At 60.5% G+C, this 21,713-nt stretch overlaps 5 protein-coding genes across 5 annotated transcripts; 3 read left to right on the top strand and 2 right to left on the bottom strand.

Annotated features, from left to right (window-relative positions):
- Positions 1–406: 406 nt before the first annotated feature.
- Positions 407–2,718, top strand: EHS24_003545 (uncharacterized protein; the record flags this gene model as incomplete). Its single annotated transcript, XM_028619210.1, has 4 exons — positions 407–558; positions 600–615; positions 686–1,490; positions 1,553–2,718. The coding sequence occupies 4 exons, from the start codon at positions 407–409 to the stop codon at positions 2,716–2,718; spliced, it is 2,139 nt and encodes a 712-aa protein (XP_028472384.1).
- A 1,087-nt stretch (positions 2,719–3,805) lies between these two features.
- On the bottom strand, positions 3,806–6,099 carry EHS24_003546 (uncharacterized protein; the record flags this gene model as incomplete). The annotated part of the gene is made up of 3 exons (XM_028619211.1): positions 3,806–5,060; positions 5,136–5,279; positions 5,771–6,099. 3 exons carry the CDS (start codon positions 6,097–6,099, stop codon positions 3,806–3,808), a joined length of 1,728 nt encoding a protein of 575 aa, XP_028472385.1.
- A 3,726-nt stretch (positions 6,100–9,825) lies between these two features.
- Positions 9,826–11,005, top strand: EHS24_003547 (uncharacterized protein; the record flags this gene model as incomplete). Its single annotated transcript, XM_028619212.1, has 3 exons — positions 9,826–10,214; positions 10,264–10,373; positions 10,425–11,005. The coding sequence occupies 3 exons, from the start codon at positions 9,826–9,828 to the stop codon at positions 11,003–11,005; spliced, it is 1,080 nt and encodes a 359-aa protein (XP_028472386.1).
- A 268-nt stretch (positions 11,006–11,273) lies between these two features.
- EHS24_003548 (uncharacterized protein) lies at positions 11,274–13,816 on the bottom strand (the record flags this gene model as incomplete). Its single annotated transcript, XM_028619213.1, has 5 exons — positions 11,274–11,416; positions 11,466–11,641; positions 11,693–12,953; positions 13,055–13,664; positions 13,730–13,816. The coding sequence occupies 5 exons, from the start codon at positions 13,814–13,816 to the stop codon at positions 11,274–11,276; spliced, it is 2,277 nt and encodes a 758-aa protein (XP_028472387.1).
- Positions 13,817–16,633: 2,817 nt separating this feature from the next.
- On the top strand, positions 16,634–21,542 carry EHS24_003549 (uncharacterized protein; the record flags this gene model as incomplete). Its single annotated transcript, XM_028619214.1, has 2 exons — positions 16,634–21,458; positions 21,520–21,542. 2 exons carry the CDS (start codon positions 16,634–16,636, stop codon positions 21,540–21,542), a joined length of 4,848 nt encoding a protein of 1,615 aa, XP_028472388.1.
- Between the last annotated feature and the right edge of the window lie 171 nt (positions 21,543–21,713).

Consider the following 21,713-nt stretch of genomic DNA (forward strand, 5'->3'; position numbering starts at 1 on the left):
CACCTGTGACAACCTCGGCTCACCGCGGTTGCTTGTGCCGTCGTCGAGGCTCTCCAAGTCCAGCCTCTCGCCCTCACCATTGATCCATTGAATTGGGGGAGTTACAAGACAGGAACAAAGTGCAAATGATTACAGATCTGTAGCACAGCGTTTGGAATAGATTGCCGACCATGACACGCACATCAAACAAGGCGGCGAGCGGCAGTGCCCACTGGACCTGATGGCTGTCGTGGCTGTTCCCCCGTATGCACGCCCAGACACCTGCTGTAAGCCAGTGGGCCTTGACCATGTCAGCATGTGGCCGGTGGTCCTATCAGATCTCGCATTCCAGCACGAAGAGTAAGTAGGTCGTGCCAACGGCGCTAAGCTAGCAAGCGAGCGAGAGCCTGAGAAATATCCGACTAAAATGGACATCCGCGGTATCTCAGCGACAGCATTGTTCCATCATCAACCCATCAGCAATCTAGCATTAGATCGATCATATCATGAGCGACGACCTCGCGTCGGAACGAGTGATCCGACGCCGGCGGGGTCCATTCAAGCGGTCACGAACAGGATGTGAGTGAGAGGGTGTGGTGGCAACGCTGATCCATTCACAGGCCGTACTTGCAAGAGGTTCGTTGGCGGGTGCAACTGGATCTAGGGCGGTCGTGTTTTGCTGACTGATGACAGACGAGGTAAAAAGTGCGACGAGATGTGGTCGCCCGAGGGATTCTGTCAGCGTTGTCTGGCTGGTCCATGGGAGTGCAGTGGTCGCTCGTCGGGACCCTCGCACGACATCGACGGCGGACCTTCCCTCCCACACATCAACAACAACGCGGTCGCCAGTGGATCAGACCCCCTACATCACGTGCCTTCTGCGTCAGCACCACTGATCGTGTCCTCGACACCATCGATGAGACCCGTGTTGTCATCGACAAGTGTCTTCGACTCGAGCGGTTCGGGGAGCGTCACGAGCGGCCCAAGTCCCCTTCTCCCCGCATCTGTAGGTACGGCTGCCCCCCCATCCGCACCGCCTCTCGCCCCACCTGCGTTGAATGGCTTCCAGAGCTTTACTGGTCTTCGTCCGCCTGCGACCGGTACAAGTGGATACATCAACCACACCGCTGCTCCCGCCGAAGTTGGTCGGGTGGCGAATGGCTTTCCGCAGCCGTTGTTTGACTGGCCTGGGGCCGTACCCAGCGCCGTCCTCACGACATGCCCCGATGGCACGCTCGCAATCGACGCGCCGTCGTTGCCACTGCCGATGGATCCAGGGGTTCAAGAGTTCTGGAATGAACTGAGCACAACGACGTTTACACTCGACCCGCCAAACCAGTCCTTCAACTCGAGCTCTCGCGTTCTGTTCCTCAATTCGGATCGGCCGATGCGCCAAGGTGTCTCTCTCGCCGAAATCTACGCCAGAGTCGTAGAGTCCTGGCTCGTGGGCTTGCCTGGACCTACGCGCGACTATGCACGAGCTCGCATCCTTGCTCTTAATGACAGTAACAGTGAGTTGTGTGTTCCCCGCGCGCGCCCGCTTGATCTAACCCACAAGACGTTATGCGTGCAGTACGCTACGCCGTGGCAACAGCCTACATCTTCCTGTTCGCTTCGCACCCACACGGCGAGATCCCGAACCCACGTCCCAAGCTGGTCGAGCTCGCGTGCCGCGGCGCGGGTATCCTGGACCTCAACGGCGAGAGACGCGGATCTGGCAGCGACGAGGACGCCCGTGGCGGCGGAGCCACCCGTAAACTGCGCCTGTACGTTGACCACGTGTCGACTCCCTTCGCCGAAGACCTCGAGAGCACCAAGTGGACCGAAGACGCCGTGCGCGAGCTGCACATTACCGTGGTAACCACGCGCCAGCAGCTGAGTGACCTGCTATGGGGCGTGATTGACCTGCAACTGGTTGAATTTATCCGTGGTGGCGCCGCACCGAGCTACAACATGCTCGCGCTCGGTGACCGCCTGGTCCGCCAGTACTTTCAGAGCGACCATCCAGAAGTTACCCTCAATGACCTGCGCAAACCCGAGTCTTTTTCGCTTCGCCTGTACGCTCTGTCCGACATCAGCAGATGCATCGTGCAGCGCGGTCGCAAGACCATCTTTTCCTTCCGCACCGACCCCAATGCCCAGGAGACGTTGGAGGACGAGCCATGGAGCACATACCTCGGCCTACCCGACTCAATCGTCATCCTCCTCGCGGAAATTGTCAACCTCGGCGCCGACGTGGCCACCGAGTCGGTCGAGCATGTTCGCCGCCGCGCCGAGGAGCTCGATACCCAGCTCTTCCAGTGGCAGCGGCCACCCACCAACCCCTCTGGCGGGGTGGACAGCTCGGCCCTGGTATCGCGGACGATTGCAGGCGAGCTGTGGCGCCTGTGCGCCATCGTCCTGCTGTACCAGAGCGTCTACCGCGTCGGCGGCCTGCACCCAGTCCTGCGCCGCGCCCAAGGCGAGATCCTCAGTCTGCTGGCCAGCGTCACTCGCCTCCCCAACGGCGACCTGTGGGGGTTCATCGCCCTCCCGGCATTCCTCGCCGCGTGCCTCAGCGTCACGGACGACGACCGCAAAGCCTCCCTGGGGTTTCTGAACCGTACGGGCCCCGAGCGCGTTTGGCTCGACAACATTGCCCTTGTGGAGAAGGTGTGGGAGGAGACGGACAGTACGGGCCACCTGGTCGATTGGCACGACAAGATGGTGCGCGAGGGCTTGTCTGTGGCGTTTTTCTGAGACAAAGAGTCAAAAGTAGTCAAACCTGTAGCAATAGCATGCCAGTTACCGCCGTGTGTACATCTACCAGGGGGAGGAGAGCACGGCGACGCAGGTGTTATTCTCATGGCGAAACGGAATCTGGAACACTGGCGCATCGCAGGCCGCCCATTTGATGTGTCGGCAGGCGGAGCATTGCCAGTCGGACATGTCAACCCGAGATTGTGTCTCGGCCCGTGGTGATCGCCCAGTTTTGGCAAGTTGGGCCCCCGTAACAGGACAGCTCAATGACGGGGCTTTGTGGCATTGAACAGTGTCAACAAGAGGTGTCCCAGTGCGCAGCCTGTGGCGCACCACACCCCGGGAAGATGGCGTGAAAGTGTTGACGCGGCAACACGGCCTACTGTAAGTGCAGCGGGACATGCACTAGCGTCGGGACGGACGCGTTTTAGTGGCGCGACGATGAGTCATACATGCCCAGTAGCACCAAGCTGCGAGCAATCGAGAGACCGCGAGAGACCCACCAGGCGACAGACAGCCCACGGACGGATAAACGGGCCTGTGAGTCATAAGACCGGCAGACTACCCTGACCAAACCCGCCGTACCCACATCCACCGGTTTGGAGCCTCTTAATGAATTAATGAATTTCGCCGCACGTTCCCCAACGACACACCCCACAAAGTGCCTCGCAACTGCCGCACACAAAGTTTATCGGGACTGTCTCTCCCTGGTGTCCTCCATGTATCTTATCATGGGTATGTGGTTCGTAGGGCGCCACGTTGGGTTGGGTTGGGTTGAATCTCCAAGTCGATTCATAAAGGCGCTTCCGGAGCACACTAGAAAACATAATCTACTATAACGGCCGTGTATAGCAGAGCAAATACATAAACGTTTATGTTTGTGTTGGGTAGGACGTTATTTCACGAGACGTTGCTTTTCGTCTTTTCTTTTTGGATTTTGTTTTGTTTGTTTTTTGGTATCGAGAAAACCAACCCCTAAAACGAGCTTGTCGACCGTCGTCCAAATGATACACTTTTTGCGATACAAGAGAGCAAGAGCACCACACCCACCGCCTTGGTGGGGAGGGGATCGGGATCGCGGCCCCCCTCAGAGCGCTGTCCTGCCGTACGTCTCCACGGGGAGGAAGCACATGATGACGCCGGTAGCCACAAAGATGCCGGCCGCGGCGAAGACGGGTCCGTCGGGCGTGGTTGCGGCCGCCGAGTAGATGGCGATGATGGGCGAGAAGAAGCCGGTGATACGGTTGAACGACGCGCAGAGGGCGTCACCGGTGCCACGGACTGGGGTGGGGAAGAGCTCGGGAGCGTAGCCAAAGAGCACACCGTAGAAGGCGTTCTCCATAAAGGCGGCGATACAGGTGAGGGCGTTGATCGTGGGGTAGTTGCGCGCAGCGGTGAGTCCGAAGAGGAAGACACCCGCGCCGGCGGTGAAGAAGGCCATGGAGAACTTGCGTCCGGCGCGCGACCAGGTGACGAGGTACGCGGCGGCCATGGATCCGGGGACACCGCATGCGGCCTGGTACGTGTATGCCGAGTAGGTGTCGTTGACGGAACCGCTGCCGAGCTGAGCACCCTTCTTGGAGAGGTAGCCGGTGAGGAACTGGTTGTAGAGAGGGTAGGCAAGACCGACAGCACCGTAACAGAAGATGATCAGCGAGGTCGAGTATGCGAGACGCTTGGTGCCGAACAGAGTCTTGAGCTTGTCACCGCTGACGTCCTCCATCGAGTTCTTGATGAGCTCCCAGACTGAGAACTTTGTGTCATACTTGGCCTGGTTGGCGCGGTCCTGGTCGTCCATGTACGGGGCAGCGGCGTTCTGGAGGTCCTCGACGGTGAGGGTCGATGTCTTGCCGTTACGCTTGGCGAGCTTGTGGATGGTCTCGACGGCCTCGTGGTCCTTGCCGACGGACGCAAGGAACTTGGGCGACTCGTAGACGGGGAGGGCATAGATGCGAAGCGCCCAGAGGAACAGCATCATGGCGCCGAGGGTGTAGTAGGTGTAGCGCCAGCCCGAGTTGTCGGCCTTGGTGCACCAAGCGGCGCCAGTAGGGGGAGGGTTCTCCGAGTCACGGACACAGCCGTACTTGGCAATGAACGCCCACGAAATGAGGGACGCGACAACCTGGCCGATAGCCCACCAGAGGGAGAGCAAGGTCAGAAGCCACTGGTGGCTGCCGGGCATAAACTCGAGGAACATGGTGCCGTCGACAGGCAAGTTGCCGCCGACACCAAAGCCGATCAGTGCCACAAAGGTGCAGAAGACGATAAAGTTGGGCGCGGCACCGGCACAGATGCCAAAGAGACCACCGATGAACAAGGTCGAGTTCCAGGCAATGCGGCGGCTGTGAGGGAGATATTAGTACCAGTGATTTGGTTGGAATAGGCACCCGCATTCCTAATCGTTTAAACAGACGTACCCGATAATGTCCGCGGTGATGCCCCAGAAGGTAGCGCCGCAGATAAGACCAGCGTAGAGGGCCAGTGTGGCGAAACGAACGTTGGGGTAGCCCTCCCACTCGTACGAGACCGACTGCATGACAATGGCGACGGCCTGGAGCCAGCTGTAGAAGAGCGCACGTCAGCATGCTGTTGGGTGGCGTTCCGGAGAATCGGCAAATATTTGGGCCATTAGGAGACCGATGAGGACATGGAAATCACACAGCGGGTGAATTGAGCGTCCGAGACATCCCCCCCCCCCCCCCGGCGACCTGCCCGCCACACAGGCCACTCGACATGGCCTTGCCAGTTGGTAATGCTCGCAGTCGTCGCAGCCGTCGCAACCTCTCTGCACGACCTGCCTGCAGAGCCATATAGCAGAGCGGGGGTACAGGTGCACCACCGCGGAAGCAAATGGAAGTACGTATCTGCAGCATTATCGCCCCCCCCATGTGACTGGAAACGATAATGGCTCCAGACGGGTGGATCTGCGGTGCCGCACCGTAAATTGGCACCACTATCGATCCCCCCATTCCAGCGTGTTCGGTGGGTCCTCTCCTCCTCTGCCTTTCTCACGTCTCCACCGGTGCGATTTGCCTCCCATTCTGCCACTCACATGTTGTCAGCAAACCAGCCAAAGCCGCCGCTGAAGAACAGCTCGTATTGGTAGCGTCCCATGCCGATGTCGGCAATGGCGTTGTTGAGAATGTTGGCCTTGGCGAGGAAGGCAGGCTTGAGGCCCTCTTGCTGGGCGATGAGGGTCGTGTCCGAGATGAGGGACTCAGTGTCGACGTTGTAGTTGTGCTTTGCCTTGGACCCGTCAATGTCGTTGACGGAGACGGTGGTGTCACCAAGTGGCGGGGTCACAGAGCCAGAGGTGCTGGGGCCACTGACTACCTGGTGGTGGTCCTTGGCGCCGATTGGCTTCTCCTCGTAGTCGGACATGGTGCGGTGGGGCGGTGGGGTGGCAAAGTGGCGTGCAGTGGCAAAGCGGGGGGGGCAATGTGAGGTGCAAGTCGTGGGTCTCGTGAGTCGTTCAAGCTGTACCAGCCAACTCTTTTCGCTCGTGTGATGAGGAGAGCGATTGAAAGGAGGTGAAAGAAACGGGTGGGATGGAGAGGGGAAGAAGCGCTGGGTTCTTGGGTCCCCCTTTTTGGGTGCTTGGCTGTCGATCCTTCAAGCACACCGCGCCTCTGAGCATTGTGTGTGTGTGTGTGAGTGCTGGCTGTAGACGCGGCGGCGCGCTGCCTTGCCCAAGGTGGGTAGGTAGGTGTGGGATGGTTCTCCTTGCGAAATGCTTGGGTGGTATGCCACCTGCGTTGGCCCCCTCTTCCGCTCCCTGATACTCGTCCGAGGCTACCTGAGGTATCCTGCGACGCACTCGTGCTTGATGGCAGTTTCTGCCCCCTTTCTCCCTCCTCCCCTCTCCTTGGCGACCTCTGTGCGGGTACTCGGTGCACATTGCATGGCACGCACGCGGGTGGGTGGTTAAAAGGACGTCCCTCTGCTCGTCTGCCCACGACCTCTGCTTGAGTGCTGTCCTGCGCTTGCTGCTGCGTGTGGCGGCGGCATTGACCGAGTGCCCTGACGGTAATGCGTCAATAACACCACCCACCCGAACTACGTCAAGCGTCCAAACTCCCCCCCCCTGCGTCACAGATGGTCCATCTGACCGGACCTGGCAACCCCCAGGCGACGACGACGCACAAGGGGGAAAGAGAGGGGGAGTAAAAGACCTCAGGAGTCCGTGATATATCTCAGATTGCCGACCGCTGATTCGATAACACACACCCCCACCACGCTGCTCCACCTGTGGCCTTGTGGGCAATCACCGCGGGGCAACGTTGGAGCCTCTGACCTGCCATGCCGGTCTGGCAGCGACATCAGTGGCTTGAACGATAATTCGGGCTTGTCAGCTAAAGTGCACACTAGTAGGCTCGTGGGTATGGACTTTGGCCTTTGGATCCGACGATGTAGAACAAAAAGTCTCCAGCTTGATTCTTCTCATCGGGCTTGCCATCTCGTCCGACAGCCGCATTGCTCATACTAAGGGATGCCACCTCATGGTGGCGATGGTGGCGATGGGTGGCGTTGAGCGCGTGACGCCAACGGTCATGCACCCCGCTTTTCCCATGCCTCTTCGCTGTGTCCTGCTGCAGGCTTGGCAGTGCACAAAGGTGGCGACGACCCAACCCGGGTTGACCCCGTGGCCCCCGTCGCCCTCCACGGGGGTGGTCACGTTCCCTGGGTGGGGCGGGCAAGGACGAGCTGAACGGGTCCCCGGCGACGAGCACAGAGTTCTATACGACTGCCGCCGCATCAATGGTCGTGGGTTCCGCGTACCGCGGGCATAAAAACCCATATAGGCACCCCCTTGTCCACTCCAGGCCTCGCGAGGCGGGCCAGGCCACAAGCGCACACAAGCAGGAACCACCATTAGCAGCAGACGCGAGCCTGGCACTTTGGCACCGCATAATCAAAAGCACGTCGGGCACACGATCATGTAAACGGCCCCCCCCCCCCCCCCCCCCGTCGTACACATGACATTGCAAACCGCTGACCGGTCTTGTGCCGCGCATGTTCACGCAAAAGGGTTGAGAAAGCCGCCCGCCCGCCTCAGATGATGCACACTTTTTACTGCGGTGGATACAGGAACAGACGCGCTGGTTTCAGGACACATAAAGTGGATCCTCTCTGCTCTTGGCAAGACCCAAAGGGGTGGTTTGCTGGTGCACCGCAACGGTGGTACACTCTCTCTGCCGGCAATCCAACAAAAGCAGCGAGAGAGACGCCCGCCCGCCGGGGCCTGGGAGGTGTCGGGCCCGTTGCTCTCCCGTATGTGGCTATGTGGTGTCTATTAGCCGCCCGCGTTTGTCCGCGTAAACCGTAAAAAAAGGTGTCAGTCTCGTCCTTGTTATTTTGCTCGTTCCTAGGTTTTGCACTGCAAACCTATTGGCCCTTTTTGGATCGATTTTGAAAACCACCGGACCGGTGAACAATTACTGGGTCAATGTGCGCCACTGCGTGGGTGCGGGGGTTGCCATGTGCTGTCAGGCGGGGGGGTGACGCCGCACCTTGACGAGGAACGAGGGGGACCCCTCTCGTATTTCACCCTGCGTGGGCTACTGTACCTCGTCCTCGGTCTCGCTCGCAGCTGTGCAGCCGCCTGCCGTGTTGCTCGGAGCGGCGGCGGCAGGGGCTGTGGGGGAGAGGGAAAACACAGGAGAAACCGGAGTAATCCAGTGGGCACTATCTTGCTTTGCATTTTTTGTAGGGTGAGCTTCCGAGCTTGCTGCTTCGCAGCGCCGCCGACGTCAGCTCTACAACCAGGGCTGCAACTGTATCCAGCTCGCCGGTTCTCCCACGGCAGCAGCAGAGACGCAACAGGCAGTAAGAGGTCGCAGGCAGCCTCAGGCCACAGGCCACACAACGCGGGCTGGCTACAGACGTCACCCAATCGACGGAAAGAGTACGACAGCAAGCGGCAAAGTGTGCAAAGTGCACGTCGTGGGCAAATGCCTGGCTGTGACGTTGGTACTGGCGGGGTCTTTTTGGCCACGGTCCTTTGCCTCTGCAGCGCTCTCATCTCCTCCCCTCCCAGCCGAAGCGAACTATACAGACCCGCTGGAGCCAACTCGTTGCGTGTTTTTGTTCTTCCTGACAACGGCAATGACCCCATGAAGCTGACATCAGCACTGCAAAAGACCACGACAGGGGGTTGCAGTACTGTACCTTTGTGCGACAAGGACGAAACGCACGCTGTCGCAGCTTGCGTCAGGGGAAAGCGAGCTCGCCCTCCCCCCTTTCAAGACCGTTGCAATATCTAGGTTTTTTTTTTTTGCCTTCTTCTTCGCAGGGAGGGGGTTTGAGGGCAAGGCCTGCCACGGTCAGTCGGTAGGCCATGTCTGAGCCCCGCGCGCATATTTGGGTGTTTGTGCTTGTACACTTGTGGTGCCAGGCTTGGCCCCAGATTCAGCAGCCTGAACTGGCCCCATTCTCCCAACAGGTTTGCCCACCATGGCCCCGCGTGGCTCTTGCAACATCTCCTGTTGCGCGGCGGCCCGCACTGCGCAGACATCCCAGTCGCGACACAAGAGTCTTCGGGCGCCGATCCGGAGCCTTTGGCGTCACTGGCTCCGGACCCACGGATCAGCAAGGCAGACACGAGCCATGCTGGGGGGCTTCGTCGCCACACTCGAGGGCGGAGGTGTTTATCAGGGGGGACAAAACAAGGAAAACGTTAAAGTGAGAGGCCCTAACAGGTAATAAACGCCCGCACGGTGGATATATCCCCCACCACCACGCGGCCTCCACGTGGCGCTACATCCACCGGCCGTTTCCGGCGCCGGATGTACGTTGGAAGACGGAGGTGGCCGTGGGGTGGTGTAAACGACGTTCTCGCTTTGCCCACTACACAATTCGTGTGCGACAGCAATATCCATGGTATTACCATCCCCATGCTCGGGACTGGAGGATGTAGGCCTACACAATACCATTTCCGGGCCTCATGTCATGGGTCTACGCTTCTTGTACACGCAGCCGTTCGTGTATATAGCGCGCGAAGCTGGGGCCCAGGTCGGGTACCCCCACAGAGCCCCGCAGCCACACCCCCACTCCCCCTTTCCCACTGAACAGTAACAACAACAATCAAACCACCCATATCCCGCCACCATGCCGTTCGAGTACAAACACCTGTCCGCCGAGGAGCGCGCGCATTTCGTGGAACATGGCTGGCTCAAGATTGAGAATGCCATTGACCCGAAATACCTGAATGAATGGATGGAGAACCTCTGGGTCCGCCTGGGCATGGACCCCGAGGACAAGTCTACCTGGATGTACGAGTACCACAAGCTGCCTCGTCACCGCGAGGTGCTGGCGTCGGAATTCGCACCCGAGGCGTGGGCCAAGATGTGCGAGATTGTCGGCGGCGAGGACAAGATTGATCCTGTGAGGGAGCGGTACTATGGCGACCAGATGATTATCAACTTTGGTACCGAGGAGCAGGTGGGCAAGAGCCACACTCCGCAGGACCTGGTCGGCTGGCACACGGACAATGACTGGTGAGTGGGAGCCACCCAGTAGTAGGTGGTGGTGGTCTGACGCCTCCAGGTATCGCCAGTTCCTCGACTCGAGCGGCAACGCGCTCACCGTCATCTGCTGCTTCACCGACGTCCCGGCCAACGGCGGCGGCACCAGCCTCTGCGAAGACGGTATCAAGTGTACGTCCCGTACTTATACTCTTGCCGCTCTTTTTACTGACAACGACCTAGCCCTCGTCGAGCGCTTCTACGCCAACCCACAGGGCCTCGACCCGCCGTTCGCCAACATCTACTCGCACTGCAAGACGGCGTCGTCGTTTGCCGAAGTCGTCGCCAAGGCCGGCGACGTTCTCGTCACGCACGGCATGCTGCCGCACTCGCACTCGCCCAACCACCTGCACTACGCGCGCGTCATCACCAACCCGCACGTCAACCTGTCCGAGCCGTTCAACCTCAACCGCCCCGACGGCGACTACACGCTGTGCGAGCAGGTGATCCTGCGCAACCTCGGCCGCGACTCGGTGCCAGAGTACAAGCCCACGCGCGAGCGTCTGGCGTTTTACCCGCGCACGGCGTTCTTCAAGCGCGAAATGGTCAAGGACGAGCTGCAGCGCATGGTCGCGCACGCCGAGGCGCAGGGCCTGCCCGCGTCCAGTGTCGACTCGGTCTACTTGAAGGGCGAAGAGGCGATTCGCGAGCACGAGCGCAGGAATGGGTACGACAAGGCCTGGGGACCTACAGGTGTGGCGGTCACCATGAGGGATGACGCGGTCAACTATATGCCCGAGCAGAAGAAGCATGTGCTTGTCTAAGGGTTTTGGGGTGGTGGGAGGGGCAGGGTTATGTAGTGTCGAGTATAGCAAGCAGCAGGTAAACAAGGAACGATATGTGATGTGAGCAGTTGTGAACGCCGCCGGTGCTGTCCGTCCCAATTCGCATCACACACGGGCCAAATATTGCATTATAAGCGCTGAGAATGCCACGGTAGAAGAACATCCACACTCTCTCCGCCTATCTCTACTCTTGCCCCCCCCCCTCTGCGGCCCGTTCTGCCACCCACCCTCCCGACGGACTCCCGGCCTACTGCACCACACACCGCGCATCCAGCCCCGCATCTTCGAGCTGCTCCTTGGCAATCTCGTTCGCGTTGTCCCTTTGCTTCTCCCGGACCTCCTTGGGGAACCAGTCCTTCATAAAGTTCATGAGCGTCGTGTCCAGCGAGCCTGCGCAGTGGTCAGCTAGCCGATCGATCACGGAGGGGTGCCAGCTCACTCTTGTTGGCTAGAAGCACACTGGGCGAGCGACACAGCGGACACTGTTCCTTGGCCCGCTGCTGCATCTTCACCAGGCAGCGGACGCAGAAGAGGTGGCCGCAGCTCAGGCGGATCGGCTTGAACGCGATGGACATGCAGATCAGGCAGGCATAGTCGTCCAGACTCGGGAGGATGCTGGGTCTCCGTCAGCTACTGGTCAAGCTTACTGAGCTGCAAGGGACTCACGGGAGAAGGGTGTCGGTCAAGCTCGCGAGCAAGACGTGCGGCAGAGACGTGTTGTAAAACGTCCACGTGGACATGTTGCCGTCGACATCCACATGCGCCGTGAGCGTGGCACGCACAAACGCCGCGAGACCCGTCGAGGCCGTGAGCGCCGTCCGCTTGTCGTGCTTTTTCAGAATCTTGCGCGCCGCGTCAATGTTGGCCATCTGGAACCGTTTCAGGTCGAGAAGCAGCACGTTGAGGCGCAAAAACTCTTCCCACGCTTTACGCGTCTTCTTGCCCTTTATGCTACGACGGTCGCCCAGGCCGCGCTTGACGACCTCGTTGGCAAACACTTTCAGGCGCCGTTCCGCCTCGTCCACTGTCCGCTCGCCACGGTCGCGTTCGGCGTTCGACTCGAAGATTTGCGATTCGACCCACAGACTGAAAATCTCACGCCACGCGTACAGGTCCTTCTGCGACGGCGTCGACGACTTGTACTCGTACTTCACCATTTGGTTGCTGTTGTTGTTGTCTGACGGCGCCGAGTTGAGCGGGGTCGGGAGCACAATGGGGGAGTCGCTGGGCACAATGGATGAGGAAATCATGTGGCACAGCTGCGCGACGGCCCCCCGGAAATGCTCCTGTTGCTCCTGGTGGAAGGCCGAGAGCGACTTGAGCGCAGCCGTGAGAACGTTGAAAAACGCCATGTCGGACTGCAGGGGGATAATAAACTCGCGGTCACGTTCAGTTGTCGGAAAGCCGTTAGCGAGCGCCTGCTTGGCATGAGCGGTGCCGTTGGCATATCCGTTGGCAGTGCCGCTGTGGTGAGCGGCACCGTTGGTGAGGGGCTGCGCAGGCACCTCGGCACCCGAGTCGTCCAGCGCAATGACCGAGGCAGGCAGAAGCGGCGCCGACGGCCCCATCCTTGGTGTTGTGAGGTCGATAATGTCCTCTGCCGCCTCGCCGAGACTCAGCTCGCGCATCCCATCCGCCGGCGCGCCACTGGCAATGGCCCAGATAGGGGACGCGACAGATCGGAGCCGCATCAGGCTTGGCGACGGGGGTAAGACGGGTGTCTTGTGGTCGTCGACGGGACGCCCGAGGTCATAGTAGCCGTCGGTATCGTCGTCGTCGTCGTCGTCGTCATCGGTATCGGTCGTGGCCAAACTGTCCAACTCCAACTCCAATAGCGCACTTGTTGACGCCACGGGCGGTGTTTCTACTACGGGCTCGGTGTGGGAGACGTGCAGTCGGATCTGCGGCACGGGGTTGGCCTCGTCACCTGAGAGATCAGCAATGCTTCTTACGGCCTTTGTGGTGGCGTCAGAAGCGCCTGGCCCGGTTCCTCCGGATGGAATGCCGGCCGCGGCCGGTAACACTCACCAGTGAGAACGTATTCTGCAGTGACGCCGCCATGCTCTGTGACTGCACGCTTCGTGACGCGCCCACGATGCTCGCCTCCAACTCCGACTCCAGCGATGGAGCTCGGTGCGGGACTGGAAGCGCGCGGCGACACCACAGAGCTCGGGCTGGGGCTGGGGCTGTGCGACCGGATCATGTCGGCCACACTGACGGGTCGTGGCGAGCTCGTACGTGCCAGCGGTGGCGGTGGCGAGGATGATGTCCTGCGCGACCCGGCGTCTGCGCCCACCATGCGCAGTCGGAACCGGTGGTGGTTGGCCATGGCCTCTCCGTGGGGCACGGCACCGTGGCCGATACTTGCGTCGTCCTCGTCTTCCAGCACGGGATCGACAAGGACCTCTTTGGGGCTCTTGCGCGTCTGCGGGGCGACGCTGGGCGAGTCCTCGTCCACCTCGAATTCAAACTCGAACACCTCCTCGGCGTCGGAACTCGCGGCAGAGGCATCCGGTGCGGGCGACTCGCTGTGGAGCCTGCCGGTGGCGGGGTCCATGACGAGCAGTTTTTGCAAGACGTTGGGCGAGAGGCCCATGCCCTCCAGCTCGGCGACGACATTCTTGATCAGTTTTTTGAGCTGAGAGGGCCAGTTAGCCGAGCTGTTGTGTGACGTTGTTGCTTATCCACAGAGCGCTCACTCACCTTGCCGTACTCGATTGCCGAGGTTTTCCAGTCGTCTGGGAAATCGGACGCATCGAGGAGATGCTGAAACTCTTTACCAAACTTCATGGTTGGTGGAAGAGATGGAGATGGGTAGAGGGTGGAGCGCTAAAAGCGGCTGGGCCAAGGTGGACGGGGGACGAAAGGATAAGGGGAGGCGAGTGAGGACGGATGTGGACCGAGATACCTCTGGCGGCGTTGGACTGGGCGTTCTCTGCCAAGTCGCCGCTGGGGGCTGGGGGGGTTTACGGTCGATATGGGGAATGTGAGACGCAAATATGCACACACGCGCGCAGGGCTATGTGGGGTGCATGGCGGTGTGGGGGGTGGTGGGTGACAGACGATGGCAGAAGAAGCATGTATTCAATCGACGAGCAACGCGTCGGGACTGGTTGCTTGGCAGACAAACGTGCGCAATCTTTAAACCGGTGCCCCGCTCAGTCTCGATCGAGTTTCCCCTATGGACTCATTTAGGATGGAACCAAACAAAGCCATTAGCAAATTTAGTATTGGCGTTTTATTAATTAGCCTGGCGTGGGCACAAGCTGTTTTGTCTTGCGTCTTGCGGCAATGGCCTTCAGGCAGATGCACAAGACTGACCTTTGACGACTCTGGAGCTCGGCGATGCCTCATGCCTCACCGGCCGTCGCACGTTCGTTTGACTGTGAGGACGGCTCTTCGCGGGTGACAGTGCGCAGCAAAACGTCATGTGCCGTTGCCGCTCTCACATGGCGCCATCTACGTTGTGGTATCGGCTCTTGCAACCATGATGGCGCTGGTATAGGTCTGGCGAGAGACCCAGAGATAAGCACACGACACCGCCGAGGCATTCTGCCACCGAGACTGCACACGACAATGCGCAGCGGTGCAAGAACCTGTGAGATCTCCCACGCCACGTCCCAAAGCGTCTCACCCTGATGGGCAACCACTCCCTTGTCTTTGATGCTCGACGTTGCTCACCACTTTTACTTTCGAATCAGCGCTGCAGCAATGTGCACGGCACACCAAGTCCGCATCCAGTAGTCTCCTCACGCCGAGACGGGATGCGCTGCTACACACACACACACTCATAGCACCGTGCGAGAAGAGGTAAGCCAAGAGTCGGCACCGCAGCCTCGCGGGCGCCCGCCGCCACCATGCCCTTCCCTTTGCCATCCGCCCACCCCACGCGTCCAGGTAACATGCCATGCATGCAATGTCGCTCGTACGACGAGAGACGGCTCGGGAAGGCGGCCCGTAGGGCCAAGCAAGCCTGGGTCAGAAACAGTCGAGCTGAGCTGGCTGCGCTGCGGGCCGACGGACGGACATGCACTTACCACCATTGAGAGCTGAGACCGGAGGGCAGAGAGGTGTGGCAGAGATCGCAGTCCGGTGAATTGGGCATGTGTCTGGCCTTGATCTGGGCCTGTCTCAGAAACGTCCATGGTTTTGCCTTTTGTGGCTCAAACCGAGAGCAAGGGACGTCAGCTGTGCAGCTGGTGGAGGAGGAGCGAACAGAGTAGAGGTATGGATCGTCGGCTGCTGAATCGCTAGCTTGTCGAGATTGGATGGAACGGCCGTGTCCCGCCCTCACTTCTGCGTGATTGACGGCCGTGATGCTGGTGCGCTGGTGGTGTTGCGTTACATGTTGCCCGACTGTGAGGACCTGGCGTATGCCTTGTGTGAGCGAGGTTGATGAGTTGGGTTGTGGTTCCCACATGAGGAAGGTGGTGTCGGAGGGCAAAGGGCAGAACGGGACGGGCACAGACCGTCATCCCATTGTCAAACACTCTCCCTGGACCGTCACCACCATCAGCAACAGCAGTAGAGCAATCAATAACCTCCCCCTCCCCGGTCAGTGTGGATCTGCTACATTTGACGCACGATCGGTTGTGTAGAGTGGGGCAGGTGTGCTGTTGCAGGACCGTTCCAGTGTTCCAGCGTGTTACCAGTGTCGCAGCAAAGACGGCAGACACAGGATGGAATGAATGGCAGACGAATGACGCGGGGAAGGCAAAGGGACACCCAGGGCAACAAGGTGCCATTTAGGATTGAAGTCAAAATGCCAAGAAACAAATACATGATACTAAGATGCATTAACTAACAGTAATGACGTGTACATACTACACTAATATGTATTTGATTCCGGTTCTAATTGACCCACCGAGTGATGACGCGCGCACGAGCCAGCTTGCCCAGCCCCGCCCCGCCCAGCCGTATACCCCCCCTGCGCCGGGCCCACCGCCTCTCACCTGACACCCAACCCAACTGACACCACCACCACGTCTCCTCTCTCTCTCTCCCACCATTCACTCATTCTCCTCTCTCTCTCTCTCGCTGCTTTCGTCGTCGTCTTCGCCGTCTTCGTCGTCGCTCGCGCTCTTCTCTCTGTGTATCACAGTCAGACAGTCCGTCGACCGCACACACACACACACATACACATACACAACACAGTCCTCTCATTCCCCTCTTTCACTCTCTCTCCTTACCCTCGCTGTCCTCCATCTCTCTCCTTTCACCTCCAACCACACACCACCACACACGATCAAGTCCACAAACCTAAACGCCATAACCCAGTCCTCCCCGACCCCTTGGTGTCTGTCAGTGGGTAACACCCTCCAGTCGGTGAGTGCCTTGCTGTCCCTCCTCCGTCTATCCATACACGTCTTGCCATCGTCCATCGCATCTCTTCCACACTTCTGTCGGTTTCGTGACGCACACCACGTCCATCCACCCGCGTGTCCGCCAATCAAACATTCCGCCGCCATACGCCTCCTCTAGATATACTCTCTCTCTCTCTCCCTCCCTCCCCACCTTTAATGGCCCGAGCGTCCCCAGCTGATGCTTGACCCCTCCTTCACACAGAACATCGCATAGGCCATTGTGAACACTACACCACCCGGAGCCATGTCCGAAGCGGCCGCCCCTTCGGCGGACACGCTTGCGCCGCCGGCCAAGGAGCGCTCCAACTCGGCCGCCTCCAGCCGCAGCAACTCGAGCAGGCGTGGCCACCGGTCGCGCGACTCGTCGGCGTCCGTGTCCCGCTCTAATTCGCATTCGTCCGGTGGACACAGCGACAGGCGAAAGAACAATGGCAACACCACCACCATCTCAGGGGGTACCTCGCTTGGTGGCAACAAGGCCGCTGCCCTCATCATGGCCGGTGTCACTGGCACTGGTGACTCGAAGCAGCAGCAGCAGCGGACAAGGACAAAGGGTGACGCTAGCAAGCAGTCCATCAGTCGCAGGTCCTCTGTAAAGGCCGCGCCACCACGCCCGTCGTCCGCCAACAAGGACAAGCAGCAGCAGCAGCAGCAGCAACAGCCGGGCCCTGCTGCGGTGGCTTCCACCGCCGTGGCGGTTCCTATTGCTATCCCAATCGAACCCACCGCAGAGCAGCAGGTCCGTTCGCTCCACACCACCACCTCTCCTCCTGTCACTGCCATGGAGGCGGCCGTCACTGCTGCCACCAAGAAGCACGTCGAGACCCACGGGGGTGACGCTCTCAGCAGCCTGCAGCGGATGATCTCGGACCTCAAGGCCATCTCGCCCACCAGCTCGAACCCCGGATCGCGCAACGTCAGCGCCAGTGGCAAGGACAAGCTCGACAGCGCTTCGTCGACCTCGTCTACCCATGCCGCGTCCGAACCCGTCTCCATCCCTTCCCCTACGTCCAGCACGAGGCTCAAGGCCGACGCGCCCAGCTTCACCCCCGGTTCGTTGCGTAGCGGTACATCACCCACGACCTCGACGACGGGAGCCGCTCCGCAGCAGCCTGGCGGCTCCGGGCGCTCGGCTCGCCGCACGTCCAACGCATCTGCCACTGGCTCGTTCACGGGCGCCTTTGGACCCACCTCGCCCCTCCAGGCGGGCTACACTCAACTGCCCCACTTCCCGCTCGCCAGCGCTGGGTTCCAGAACCCTCAGGACGGCGGCGAGGGCTTCCCGTACTCGCAGCACTCGGACATGTTCCAGCAACAGCAACTCCTCGCTGCCCAGCAGCTTCAGCTGCAGATTCTCCAGGCACAGATTGTCCAGCAGCAGCTCGCGGCCCAGCAGCAGCAGCGCGAGCAGGGCTTTATCGCTCCCCGCTTCCAGGCTCTCGCAGCCCAGCGTGCTGCTCTCCAGCAGCAGCAGCAGCAGACCGCGCAGCTCGCCGAGGCCCAGCGTCTCTTTGAGATGCACCAGCAGCAGCAGCTCCTGTTCGCCCACCAGCAGCAACAGCAGCCTGGCGGCGACGGTGCTCGTCCCGACATTCCCTTGATTAGCCCGCCAGCAGTCTTTGAGGAGGACTCGCCCGAGCCCACTCCTACTACCCTCGGCCCGACCGGCAGGCCCCAGCTCAACCCTGGGTTCACCTTTGGAAAGCGGCGAGAGAGCGGCAACGCCGACGACAAGAGCCGTCGGAGCGAGGCCGCTGCGACGCTCGGCGGCCTTGCGGCCCGTGCCCACAAGCGCTCGGGCAGCGAGATCACTCCTGCCATGGAGGAGCAGCTCGAGATCCAGAGGCAGATTGAGGCTCTCCAGATGAAGCAGAAGGAGCTCATCAACCGCGACCTCGCACCTGGCGACAAGGACCCTCGTCACCGCCGTACCATGTCCAACGTCTCGTCGGGCTCGGCCGCCGGTGGGCCTCCCGGTCTCGACAGCATCGCCAGCTCTATTCTCGCTCAGCAGCCCGGCCAGCCCGACAGCAAGATGTCCCGCTCGTTCCAGGACGTCCAGGCTTCTGGAGGCTTCAGCGGCGCTGGCAGCCACTCGCGCCGCCACAGCATGTTCACCAAGGGTGCTGGCTCTGGTGCCGGTTTCGGCGAGTATGTCATCGACGACGGTGGCTCGATCAGCATCCCCGCAGGCGCTTTCGGCCACCACCGCGGCGGCTCTCGTGCCGGCATGGAGTCTGGCAACTGGCGCAACGGCGGCGGTGGTGGTGGTGGTCCCGGCGGCAACACTGGTACCACTGCGGACCTCGCGTCTGCCCAGGCCCAGCTTGCCTCGCTCGCCCAGTTCCGCGCTGCTGCCGGCAGCGGTCACGCCAAGATGGCCTCGTTCAGCTTCCCCAACATGCTGCCCAACTTGCTCGTTGCCACGACCCTCCAGAACCCCTCTGGCCAGTCGTCGCTCTGGCAGCAGCAGCAGGCGTTCCAGATGCAGCTCCAGCAAAACGCCCAGGGTCCCCAGCGCAAGTCGCTATTTGCACCCTACCTGCCTCAGGCCTCGCTGCCGCCTCTTCTCTCGGCCGGCAAGCTCGTCGTCGGCATCCTCCGTGTCAACAAGAAGAACCGTTCCGACGCCTACGTGGCCACCGACGTCCTCGACGCCGACATTTATATTTGTGGGTCCAAGGACCGCAACCGTGCCCTTGAGGGCGACATTGTCGCTGTCGAGCTCCTCGATGTCGACGAGGTCTGGACGACCAAGAAGGACAAGGAGGAGAAGAAGCGCAAAAAGGAGGAGAGCTACGACATCAAGCCCTCTGCTGCCAAGAAGCTCGAGAAGAAGAAGGACGACATCGAGGTCGAGGGCCAGGGCCTGACTCTGTTCGAGGACGAAGAGGTCAACGACGACACCAAGCCGACTTATGCCGGCCACGTCGTCGCTGTTGTCGAGCGCATGCCTGGCCAGCTGTTCTCTGGCCAGCTCGGCGTGCTCCGCCCCTCTTCTGCTGCTACCAAGGAGAAGCAGGAGGCCGAGCGTCGCGAGCGCGAGGGTGACAAGAAGTCGAACGAGAAGAGCGAGCCCGAGCCCCGTCCCAAGATTGTGTGGTTCAAGCCCACCGACAAGCGCGTCCCGCTCATTGCCATCCCTACCGAGCAGGCCCCCATCGACTTCATCGAAAACCCCGAGGCGCACACCAACAAGCTCTTTGTGGCTACCATCAAGCGCTGGCCGATCACCTCGCTCCACCCCTTCGGCACCCTCGTCGAGGAGCTGGGCCCTATTGGCAACGTCGAGGTCGAGACTTCGGCCATTCTCAAGGACTGCAACTTCCCCACCGAGGAGTTTACCGACGTGGCACTCAAGTGCCTCCCGCCGCTGCCCTGGACCATCCCCGACCGCGAGTACGAGGTTCGCCTTGACCTGCGCGAGGACTGCGTGTTCTCCATCGACCCCACGGGCGCTCGCGACCTCGACGATGCGCTCAGCATCAAGACCAACGAGGACGGCAGCTACAGCGTCGGTGTTCACATTGCCGACGTGTCGTACTTTGTCAAGACCAACACGGCGCTCGACCGCGATGCCCGCAAGCGCGCCACTTCGGTCTACCTCGTCCAGCGCGCCGTCCCCATGCTGCCGCCTCTCCTCTGCGAACAGCTCTGCAGCCTCGTCCCCGACGTCGAGCGTCTCGCGTTCTCGGCCATGTTTGTCATTGACAAGGAGGGCAACGTGCTTGAAAAGTCGTTCCGTCGCTCCATCGTCAAGTCGACTGCCCAGCTGTCGTACGCCGACGCCGCCGCCGTCATTGCCGGCAACGAGCTCCCGGCCACTGCCAACGTGAGCATTGCGCACCCGGCGTCCAAGGTCGAGGGCGACATCAAGCTCCTCCACGACCTGGCCACCAAGCTCCGCGCCAAGCGTATGGACAATGGCTCCATGTTCTCCAACCGCTCCAAGCTGTCGTTTGTCCTCGACGACACTGGCCGCGCGATCGACACGTCCGTCTCGGAGCGCAACGATGCCAACAACCTCGTCGAAGAGTTTATGGTCCTCACCAACATTGCCGCCGCTGCCGTCGTCGCCAACGCGCTGCCCGAGCAGGCCCTCCTGCGCCGCCACGAGGCCCCCGCCGAGCGCCGCATGGACGCGTTTGTCCAGCGTGCCAAGCGTTTGGGCTACGCCATTGACCCCAAGAACGCCGGCACCATCCAAAAGTCGTTCAACAAGATCACCGACCAAGAGGCCGTGTACGCCCTCTCTGTGCTCGAGAAGAAGTGCATGCCCACGGCCCGCTACTTCTGCACGGGCATGCTCGACATTGCAAAGTTCTCGCACTGGGCGCTCAACGCACCCCTGTACACGCACTTTACCTCGCCCATCCGCCGTTACGCCGACGTTCTCGTCCATCGCATGCTCGACGCCATTGTCTCGAACCAGTCGTCCAACAGCGACGTCAAGTTCCACATGGACCGCGACCAGGTGGCCAAGTGCGCGCAGCAGTGCAACATTAAGCGGTCGTCTGCCCGTCTCGCCGAGGACCAGTCGGCCCACCTGTACCTGTGCATGCTCATCTCCGACCTGTCGGAAAAGTACGGCCCTGTCATTCGCCACGCGCGCGTCACTGCCGTGTACGACCAGGCCTTTGACGTTGTCATTCCCGAGTTTGGCCTCGAGAAGCGTGTCCACGTCGACAAGATGCCCCTCAAGACCTCGACGTTTGACGAGCACAAGAACGTTCTCAGCCTGTACTGGACCACCCAGGATGTGCTCCTCTTCCTGACCCAGTCCAACGAGGACGAGCACCTGCTCAAGATCAAGCAGCGCGTCGAGGGCCAGGCGACGGGCGCCACACAGGCTGCCGACGCCAACGCCCTGTTCGACGACTCTGACGCTGTCACCGTGGCCGAGACGAGCGCGCAGTACCAAAAGAGCGCGGCGCACACCCCGCTGGTCTTTGAGGGCCTGCGGGACGGCGGCAACCACCGTATCCAGGACGTTAAGGAGTTTAGCTCCTTGCCGGTGATCATCACCGCGGACATGTCCAAGAGCCCGCCCGTGCTGGTCATTTATGCCTGTAAGTGGTCTCTGGCTGGTTGTGTGTAAAGTGATTAAACATGGCTGACAAATGGTTCCAGGCAACCCGTACGCCGCGACCTAAGGTGTGGCACAACCCCTACCTACCGCACGAAGCAAAACAGAATCAAGCAAGTCATTTTTTTTAACGCAAACATGCACACACACACAACACACACACACACACACACACGTAAACCAAGCAACGCCATCCCCCTCAACCCCGACGTCATCTCTCTTGTCCGCGCATCACACT

Source organism: Apiotrichum porosum (assembly GCF_003942205.1).
Source record: "Apiotrichum porosum strain DSM 27194 chromosome Unknown scaffold_17, whole genome shotgun sequence".
Lineage (NCBI taxonomy): Eukaryota > Fungi > Basidiomycota > Tremellomycetes > Trichosporonales > Trichosporonaceae > Apiotrichum > Apiotrichum porosum.